A 10,397-nucleotide genomic window follows, 5' to 3' on the forward strand; every position below is an offset into this window, starting at 1 on the left:
GGTAAGTGATGTGTCTGAGCCAGAACAGCAACCCCAGCAGCGAGACTTCCTCAAGAAGTGGGTGGCAAGAGAAAAAATCATGAGTTTTTGTTCTTTTTCTACAGGCGGCTGTAACTGTCAGGGCTCAAACCCATCAGGAGGTGACATGGTGTCACGGGTCAGCTGTGTGAAAGCAGCACCGTAAGCACGGGAAATCATTTTGCTGAGTCTGCAGTGACAAGGAGGTACATCACATCATCCTCAATTCGCCTAAATTTGCACAGTGCAAAGTAAATACCAAAGGAAAATTGTCCTTGGCACAAGCCTGTTCATTTACAGAAGAGCACAAAGGAGGGAATCAGACATCAAGAGGTAGCTTATGGATTTACAATTTCTCTGGAGCTCTGCCCTCCAGTTCCAGCTCTGGGATAGTTTAGTCACCAGCTCCCTCCCTCTGATTTTTTATTTTTAGTGAATATTAGCACAAGCAACTTCTGTCAGCTAAAAAAACCTGTTTCCCAGACCCTCACTCCTACTTCTACACTCTTCGGTGTAGCCTAGTAACAGGTCAGATGGAAGAAATGGTCTGCTGGAAGGAAAGTCCAGCAAAATGATGGCCATTTCCAGCTGGCCCAGCTCTGCGCTGAGCACGGCTACGTGGGACAGGGTGCGGTGCCAGCCTGGGAACCGGGGCAAGAAGCGTGATGGATGCAGGAGACTGGAGCTGCCAAAATGGGAAGGGGGAACTGGCAGTCACTAAAGCAAGTTCTGCCATCAAGAAGCTACTTGTGAAAAAAATACACGTTTGCTGTCTTATTTTTTTGCTGATGATCTTAATTTTACTGAATGTGTAAGATTTGCTTTAGCAAAACAAATATCACTCTTGGGTTTTTGCCATAGCATGAATTTTTAATGCTTTATTAGAACGCCTGAGGGTTTCAGCCCAGTCTGCGACCGCTTAATAGAGTGAAACTCCGCTTCGTTACCTGCTCACACGCCGCAGGACCCATCTGTCCTCAGGATTTAACAGCTGGGAAACCAAGGCCAGCTGCCAGCGAATCCCACACAAACCAGGTACCGCCTGCAAAAACCCGCTTTGAAGGTTGTCTGCATCGTCATGCGCAGAGAGATTTATTTTTATAAAAAGGGGTTTAGGACTCTTTGGGATCAGACAGCGCTTTCGCTGCTTAATAAGCAACCGGTGCCAAAAATAGTGACGGCAGAGGGAAAAGAGGGGTGTGTGCGCGGGAAGCGCCAAGGCTGGGGAGGTGCGTGAGGGGGGGTTACGTGCGCACTGGGAAAAAATGTATCGGAAAAAAAAAGTATTAAAAAAAATGTAGTGAAAAAGGCATTGAAAAACACATTGAAAAAAATAAAAATGTTGTGGAGGAAAACGCGAGCGCGGCCTCGCCTGGGCCAGGCCGGGCCCGAGGCGTCGGCCCCAGCCGGAAGGGGGCGCTGCGGCTCTGGCCACGCCCACCCGTCAGCGAGGCGGCGGCGGGGACCAATCGGAGCTGGCGGCGGTGCCGGCACGTGTCACGTGGTGGGGGCGCATCACGTGGCGAGGCGCGTTGTCACGCCCACCCACCCCCCGTCTGGCCGGGGCCGCGATGGAGCCGCGGCCTGGGCCTGGAGCGGAGCCGGGGCCTGGCGTGAGACCCGCGTCCGGGCGCTGGGCCGCGTCCGCCTGCGTGTTGACCGGCGCCTCCCGGGGCTTCGGGCGCAGCCTGGCGCGGCTGCTGGCCCCGCGCCTGGGCGAGGGCTCGGTGCTGCTGCTGCTGGCGCGCTCGGCGGAGGCGCTGGCCGACCTGGCGGCCGAGCTGCGGGGCGGCGGTACCGGGCTGCGGGTGGAGTGCGTGGCCGCCGACCTGGGCTGCGAGCAGGGGCTGCGGCGGGCGGTCGCTGCCCTGCGGGAGGTGCTGCCCGCCGCCCCGCCCGGCCGCCTACTCCTCGTCAACAACGCCGGTAACAGCGCGACCGTCCCCCCCCCTCCCTCCTCCGCCTCCCCGGGGCAGCGGGGCTCGGCGCCGGCGGGTCCCCCCGGGGTTGCACACCGGCTGAGCCGGGGCTTGAGCGGTGCTTTGGGGGCCAGTAAATAACCGAACCGAGTAAATAACGGAAGGAGCAGTGGGAGTTTCACCCTGTCCGGATCTTACTATTTTATTAAAGTAATGAATTTGGGGAGCGCACCAGCGACAGCTCGCTGCTGGGACCGTGGTGCTTTGCTTCTCACAAGGTTTTACCCGTTACTCAGGGCGTAGGGCCAGCTGGCCACCTTCCTGCACCCTCCTACCGCTCTGCTCCCTGAGTACAAACCTTCAGAAAAACTTCTGGCCCTGCCTTGCGGGCGCTTCGCTTACAATCTGTAATGCCTGTTGCTTTTAGAGCCTTTTTTCACCTGTTGTCACTATGAATAAGACCACACATTGCAGTAGGTAATGCATGCTACAGGAGTTAGGACTTTACTGACTTGGTTCCAAAAGAGAGACGTGCGTGGTGGCCCGTGGGGACCTTGTACTTCAGGCTGGAGGGTTGGGAGCTGTTTGTCTTGGCAGAGGATTAGCAGGGCAGGTCCTTGTCCTGCGTCACCACTGTTGGTTCAGCAGGTGCCCCGAAAGTGATGGGCAGAGCCGGGCTGTGCTGAGCTCCTCACTCTGCGGTGAGACCCTGCTAGAGGTTGGGCCAGCAAAGCTGCTTGCTTTTGTCTTTTTGGTCAGTAGGGACAGGGAAGGGATTTACCCCTGTACTCAGCACTGGTGAGGCCGCCCCTCGATGAGTGGGTTCGGTTTTGGGCCCCTCACTCCAAAAAGGCCATTGAATGACTCGAGCGTGTCCAGAGAAGGGCAACGGAGCTGGTGCAGGGTCTGGAGCACAGGTGTGATGGGGAGCAGCTGGGAACTGGGGGGGTTTAGTGTGGAGAAGAGGAGGCTGAGGGGAGACCTCATGGCCCTCTGCAACTGCCTGAAAGGAGGGTGCAGAGAGGGGGGATGAGTCTCTTGAGCCAAGGAACCAGAGCCAGGACAAGAGGGAATGGCCTCAAGCTGCACCAGGGCAGGGTCAGACTGGCTCTTAGGAAGGATTTCTTTGCAGAAGGGGTTGTTGGGCGTTGGAATGGGCTGCCCAGGGCAGGGGGGGAGTCCCCATCCCTGGAGGGGTTGAAGAGTCGGGTTGAGCCAGCGCTGAGGGATCTGGTGGAGTTGGGAACGGTCAGGGTGAGGTTCATGGTTGGTCTGGATGTTCTTCAAGGGCTTTTCCAACCTGGATGATTCTGTGATTCTCTCTGTAAGAGAGCATTGCACGCCAAAATACAAGAGCAAAAGGGATGTGCTGTGGTGTTGAACCCATCTTTACCTACTCTTAACTAATTTATCCCTCCTAGGCTCCCTGGGAGACATCTCCAAATCCTTCCTCGACCTCACCGACCCAGATGAGATCAACAGCTACTTTGCCTTCAACGTCACCTCGGCACTCTGCCTCACCACCACGGCCCTGAAAGCCTTCGGGGCGCGGCCCGGCTCGAGCAGGACGGTGGTGAACGTCTCCTCGCTCTGTGCCATCAAGCCCTTCAAAAACTGGGCCCTGTACTGCAGCGGGAAGGCTTCCCGCGACATGATGTTCCAGGTGCTGGCGCTCGAGGAGCCTGATGTCCGTGTGCTCAACTACGCCCCGGGTGAGGATGGAAGCTCATTAATTGCTATTCATTTTCTCCTGGCTTTTTGGGTTAAAGATTCTTGCAGCTGAGCCAGGCGCAGCGGGAAAATGAGCCCTGGATTTTGCTTCCTTCTTATGTGATTTCTTTTTTTTTGTTTTTGTTCTTCCCCAGGTCCTCTGGACACGGACATGCAGCTCTTAGCCCGGACTAAGACTGGGGACCCTGAAATGCGTCAATTTTTCCAGAGCCTGCAGGAGAGTGGCCAGCTGATAGACTGCACCGTGTCGGCCCAGAAGCTGGTGAATCTCCTGGAAGAGGACACCTTTCCCTCCGGCGCCCACGTGGATTTCTACAATGTCTGAGTTACTCTCACCTCCACCTTTGCCTTCCTGCTTTGCCTTCTGCTGAGCCACCTCTCGAGTGCCTCCAGCGTGTTTGATGACTGTGTTTGAGCCCCGGGTGCTGCGCAGCTTTCAAGAGAAGACCTCCGGGTGCCCTATAAATACTCCTAGTGCCCCGATGGGCATGGGAGGAAGTTACTGCTTCACTGAGCCCTCCTGGGCACCCGCCAGCAGGAGCGGGGATGTCTCAGCTGCTGGGGATGGGGGAGCAGAGGTGGCTTTTCCAAGGGAATAAGCACAGAGGCTTAAAGCTCTCCTGTGCGGGAGCATGTGTGAGCCAAGGAGGTAGCAGGGCATGCAAGGCTGGGTCAGAAAGCCACCCTGGAAGGTGTCAAAGAAGCAACAATGGGGTTAGAGCTGAGTGTCCCTGCGTCTGTCCCCTTTGCCCCGCAGGAGCTGTGTGGTCAGCACCCGAGCGAGTCGCCAACAGGCAAAAGAGCCATTCCCGTGGCCAGAGGAGGTGGCTGTCACCCCAGAGCCCTGCCTGTCCGTCCCCTGTCTCAGCGGTGGCTTGGCCAGACTTTCCTGCAGTTCTGGCATCGTCTCTGTGCGAGTTTTGTGCGTTAAGATGTGGAGCCAAAGCCTGTCCCCGTGTGTTCTGCACAAAGGCAGCAATATCGCCAGGAGAGGGAGCTGGCCACGGAGGAGAGGTGAATACTTGGGTGCCTGGCTGGGGTCACCAGCTTACCTAAACCTGTGCGCAGGCGCAGCGCGGGTCAGAGCACGTCTGAGATGCTGCCCTCGGTTCACACCGTGCTCCTCTTTGCAGGTTCTGGGTCCAAGCCTGGATCTGGGGCTTCAGCTCCTCCCGGGTTGTTCACTTTCAATGATTTGTAGGGTTTTATCCTCGTTTTTTCGACATATTCCAAGAGGCACAGGCACTTGTAGACTTGCCCTTCTAGAAAGCAGCTGCTCTGTAACTTGTGTTGGTGCAGGAGAGCTGCTTTGAAGCACAGTGCCCTGGAAATGCCCGATGTCCCCTGTGCTCAGTGACAGCAACCTCCCTGCAGTCCTCTGTCACCCATTTATTTCAAATTTTTTCCACCTGGATCTACAATCATTAAAAGTTCCGTGTCTCGTCTGGGTCTTCTATATCTTTAAAAGTTGATAAATTTGTGGGAGGAGAGAGCCTGGGTTAAGCACTGTCTTCATCCAATAAGGCACCAACCTGCCGTCCTGTTCTTCCATCTCTGAGCCATTTCATTAACTCTGTGTTAACTTAACCCTGTCCAGCTAGTCTGCTGCTTGGTTTCACCTTCCCTCTATGCTTGTGAAACTCCTTGTTAGCAAAACCCCCTCTGCTGCTCACTACACTGGCAACAGGGTGGTTTTTCTGGGGTTTGATGCCTGATGGTGGTTCATGTGGTCTGTGAAATCCGGACAGACTTGCTGCTGACCAGAATCTCCTGTCTCCTCACCCTGTATCCGTGGTGGCTTGTCCCATCCCCTCTTAGACAGAAATCCTCTTTTGGGCTCTGGCTGTCTGCAAAAAATCATGCCAGTGCTCAGCGCTGGGGCTGCCAAGTCCTGCCCTTAGCGGGTCACAGGCCGTGGGCTGTCCAGAAGCTAGGCTGAAGGTGGAAGAGCCCCCCCAGAAAGGCTCAAGGAGCCCCAAATCGCAGGAGGAGGTGGGTGGGTGCTGGGGGAGGGGGCTGCTCTGGTCACAGGGACCCTTTGGTAGCAGCTGGGTGGGAGATGCTGCTGGGTTCTTTGGGGAAGCTGAGGGGGAGGATTGGCTTTGGACTCCACGTGCTTGGTTGAGCTCTGACTGCTCACCGGTGGCTGGGGATGTATCAGCAACTCTGCGTCTTCGTGGAGCATCTGTGTCGGGGTTTATGGTATCACAGAGGTGCCACCCAAAACCAGGCAGTGCTTCAACCCAAACCTCCCCCCCAGGAGAGGGTACGTAAGTCAGGAGCACTGAATTTAAATAGTGAGGTGCTTATATCCTGCTGCACACAACGTTAATGAAATCATTAATGAAACGCTGGATTTGATTCACAGACTGGTTTGGGTGGGAAGGGACCTTAAAGCCCGTCCAGTCCACCCCCCTGCCCCAGGCAGGGACACCTTCCACTAGCCCAGGTTGCCCAAAGCCCCGTCCAACCTGGCCTTGAACCCTTCCAGGGAGGGGGCAGCCACAGCTTCTCTGGGCAACCTGTGCCAGGGCCTCACCACCCTCACAGGGAACAATTTCTCCCTTAGATCTCATCTAAATCTCCCCTCTGTCAGTTTAAACTGTTACCCCTCATCCTATCCCTCCCCGATGATCAAGAGTCCCTCCCCCCTTTCCTGTAGCCCCTTTCAGTCCTGGGAGGCCACTCTAAGGTGTCCCTGGAGCCTTCTCTTCTCCAGCTGAACCCCCCAACTCTCTCAGCCTGTCCTCACAGGGGAGCTGCTCCAGCCCCCCGAGTGTCTTCGTGGCCTCCTCTGGCCCCGCTCAAGCAGGTCCGTGTCTGTCTTGTGCTGGAACCTGGGTCACTTTTCACCCCCTTTTCTCTCTCCCCTGGTGCTCAGGGGCAGCCCCTGAGCAGCAGGAGCAAAACTCAGCCTTGGTGTCCCTGTCCCTTCAACCAGGAAACTACATCTGCTCGAAGAGGAAACCTGTTGCAAACATCAAGCACATACCAAGTGTGAATCCTACGCCTGCAGCGATCTCCTGTGGCTCACGTTGCTGAATTTTGCTGGTGAAGCATCCACATGGTCAAAGTTCAAGGGGGTAAGTTTGTCTTCAGCACAGCCACTTGTCACTTGACGGTGCTCCAAGCTGTAACCTGGATGTTTTATTTTCGGGGTTTTCATCCCCTTGGACTCACTGAGCGTGTGTTTAAGTGTTTGGCATCGCTCTGTAAACACCAGGGATGCGCTGAGCTTAGGACTCCTGCTCCAGGAGCAGAGCTCTGCCCAGGGAGAAATGCCAGTGGTACTCTTAGAGCATCCCCTGCCCAAGGAGAAATGCCAGTGATGCTTTCGGGACATCCCCCCAGGTACCAGCATCCCCCCAGGTACCAGCATCCCCCCAGGTACCAGCATCCTCTGGTTTCCAGCATCCCCCCCAGGTACCAGCATCCCTCCAATACCAGTATCCTCTGGGTACCAGCATCCACCAGGTACCAACATCCCCCTGGGTACCAGCAACCCCTAGTTTCCAGCATCCCCCCAGGTACCAGCATCCTCTGGGTACCAGCATCCACCAGGTACCAACATCCCCCCGGGTACCAGCAACCCCTGGTTTCCAGCATCCCCCCAGTACCCACATCCCCTGCCCAGGGAGTGGGCCCATTTCCCATGCTCCGTGAGTCCAGCACCCATGGGTGCTGTGAGATGCAACGACAAAACGATATGAAATATTTTTCTTCCCTTTTCTAGCATTTTCTGTGACCAGCTGAGGGCGTATGGAGACCGGATAACAGACACCAGCGCGGAGGGTGAGACAGCATCGCTGCCTCCGGAACAGCAACGGGCTGTTGGGTGGGCTGGAGCGGGACACAAGCTCAGGCTCCCCTCCTGCCTTTGCACCACCTCATCACAGGTACCTACAATGGCTGATATATTTTTTTTTAAATTCAGACTCCACGTTCTGGCACCACGGGACGGTGCCAGAGGCTCAATGAGGAGAAAAAGGGGTATTTAAAAAAAACCAGAAGTTTTGAGCTCTCCTAATTTCAGAGACAGGAGCTCACAGCCCACCTGGCAGAGTGTAGCTGATGGGGCTAACGTGCCCTAAGGGAGCCCCAATATTTGGGCAGTGCCCTCCCATGAGCTAAGGATGAACCCTGTGTCTGAAGGGGGTCACCCCGAAAGGAGCCATCACCTCCTTCACCCCAGACAGGACCCACGGCCTCTGTTCTCCTGAGCAGGGGTAAAGTGGGGCTTGTCAAGCCCAAAATCCTGCCTAGCATGGGGTGTCCCTCCAAGCGGGTCTGCTCCCTTGCCAGCCTCCCACCAACCTGCCTTCCCTCCGTGCCTCCTGCAGCAAAATACTGTGTAGGGCATTTTATCCCTTTTCCTGCTTTATTCCCCATTTTTTTCTCCCCTTTGCTTTTTCCTTCCCATCCCATCCTGGAGAGAAGTGCTGGGGGTTGTGGCAGCCCCGGGAAGGACTGTCCAGCCCCGCTCTCCCAGTGCGTGGCTGTAAGGGCCGTGTGTGTCCCCCCCTCCTTGCTCTGAGCTCAAGAAAAAGCAATTTACTTGCTGCTGGGGGGCAGAGCAGCAGGATGGACGTGCTGAGAGTGCCTGGCCCTTCCCCGCTGCAGCGATTTCTGTAACGGATGGGTGGTGGTGAAGGTGTGATGCTTCCCTGAGCCCTGGTAAACAGGGACAGACAAAGCTGGAGCACGAGCTGGGCAGGTGCCTCCTTGTGTGAGACCCCTATAAAGTGCTACCGAAACCCCTGCGATGGCCTCGATGGCAGTTTGGGGCAGGAAGGGATCTTACAGAATCCCAGACTGGTTTGGGTGGGAAGGGACCTTAAAGATCATCCAGTCCCACCCCCCCTGCCACAGGCAGGGACACTTTCCACTAGCCCAGGTTGCCCAAAGCCCCGTCCAACCTGGCCTTGAACCCTTCCAGGGAGGGGGCAGCCACAGCTTCTCTGGGCAACCTGTGCCAGGGCCTCACCACCCTCACAGGGAACAATTTCTTCCTTAGATCTCATCTAAATCTCCCCTCTGTCAGTTTAAAACTGTTACCCCTCATCCTATCCCTCCCCCCTGATCAAGAGTCCCTCCCCCCTTTCCTGTAGCCCCTTTCAGTCCTGGGAGGCCGCTCTAAGGTCTCCCCGGAGCCTTCTCTTCTCCAGCTGAACCCCCCCAACTCTCTCAGCCTGTCCTCACAGGGGGGTGCTCCAGCCCCCTGAGCATCTTCGTGGCCTCCTCTGACCCCACTCAAGCAGGTCCGTGTCCTTCTGATGTTGGTGCCCCCAGAGCTGGACCCAGCACTGCAGGGGGGTCTGACGAGAGCAGAGCAGAGGGGGAGAATCCCCCCCCTCACCCTGCTGCCCACACTGCTCTGGGTGCAGCCCAGCACACGGTTGGCTTTCTGGGCTGTGAGTGCACATTGCTGGCTCACAGTCAGTTTTCCATCCACCAACACCCCCAAGTCCTTCTCCTTGGGGCTGCTCTCAATCCACTCCTCACCCAGCCTGGATTTGTGCCTGGGATTGCCTCCAGAAGCGTGTGTGTGAGGCTTAGGAGTGACACTGCCCAAGCGACTGGCCCCAGGTCCCCAGAGGACCCTCCCCAGCCCCCTCCCCATGCCGGGGGAGACACTGTGCCCTTTGTGCCAGCGGTGAAATGCAGGGAACTGGGTTATGAAAGGAGTCAATGTCACTGCTGGGGTTTTGTTTCCACATGTGTGACCCAATCCTCAGGACAGTGGCGAGGGTGAGCCTCCTAAATCCCCCCCAAAGCCTCCCAAATTAAAACCAGCATGCACCCAATGACCTCCCAAATCTCAGCCACTGACCTGGGCTGCCCCCGGCTCAGCAGGGCAAGAGGCTGGAGCAAGGTCCCTCTGCCCCTTATTAAAGGTTTCTCAGCAGAGGGGAGAAGAAGACCTTTATTTTCCCATCCGGTGGCCAGAAATGCTGAGCATGGGCCTTTTGGCTAGGACACTGAGTGCCCAGCGAGCTCCTCGCTTGCAAACAAGCAGCTGCCTCCAGCCACGAGGCCAAAGGTAAATGAGCTGCTCTTTCAGCAACGGTGTTCCTGGGGGGGGGGGGGGGGGGGGGGGGGGGGGGAAGGTCTGGTGGTGCCCACGCTCCCCACCCAGGGACCCCCATCCTGCGTGCAGAGACCCCTGAGATGCCCATGGAGACACCCCAGCCATGTGCATGGCCTGGTGTTAACAGAGGGGATGCCTGGGATGGGGGGGGTGGACATACAACCAACCATCCCAAAACCTCCCACCTCTCGATACGACAAGTCGGGAGCTTTGCAGGGTGTTCTCAGGGCCGTGGCTGGGATTTGGTGGAGGTTCACCAAGCCTGAGAGGGTTAGAACAACAAACATCTTTCTGCTGAGCTGGCATGGTTCTCACCACCTCTTCTCCCCGAGACTGAACACTTGCTCGCGCGTCCTCCTCCCCATAATTCTTCACACTCCTCACTCCCAGCTCGCTGACTTGTTATTCCTCTCCCTTCTACACTGTCCCCTGGTTTTGGTGGCCTTAGTGTTAAGCAAGGAGAAGGACCAGCTCCAGGCTGGCCACAGCCCTCGGAGCAGCCATTTAATGTGTAACGAGGGACCTGTTGGTCCAGTGAGCAGAGATGACAGATTAACCCAGTTTAGAGCCAAAGAGCAGTGGGTTTGCTGGTAAACTGTCCTGTTCCTGCGAGCTTCAAATGCCTTTAATGAGTTATTATT

General features: G+C 56.5%; 1 protein-coding gene across 2 annotated transcripts; it reads left to right on the forward strand.

Annotated features, from left to right (window-relative positions):
- Positions 1-1,364: 1,364 nt before the first annotated feature.
- Positions 1,365-9,751, forward strand: SPR (sepiapterin reductase). 2 transcript variants are annotated; one of them, XR_012623004.1, is made up of 5 exons: positions 1,550-1,944; positions 3,359-3,649; positions 3,803-4,682; positions 6,610-6,751; positions 7,402-9,751. XR_012623004.1 is itself a non-coding variant. In XM_074821768.1 (3 exons), exons 1-3 carry the CDS (start codon positions 1,590-1,592, stop codon positions 3,991-3,993), a joined length of 837 nt encoding a protein of 278 aa, XP_074677869.1. In that variant the 5' UTR covers positions 1,365-1,589; the 3' UTR covers positions 3,994-5,113. The 2 variants fall into 2 exon arrangements, 1 of the variants encoding a protein (XP_074677869.1); XM_074821768.1 differs by lacking the exons at positions 6,610-6,751; positions 7,402-9,751 and having other exon boundaries at positions 1,365-1,944; positions 3,803-5,113.
- Positions 9,752-10,397: the final 646 nt, after the last annotated feature.

This window comes from Strix aluco, chromosome 4 (genome assembly GCF_031877795.1).
Source record: "Strix aluco isolate bStrAlu1 chromosome 4, bStrAlu1.hap1, whole genome shotgun sequence".
NCBI classification, from domain to species: Eukaryota; Metazoa; Chordata; class Aves; order Strigiformes; family Strigidae; genus Strix; species Strix aluco.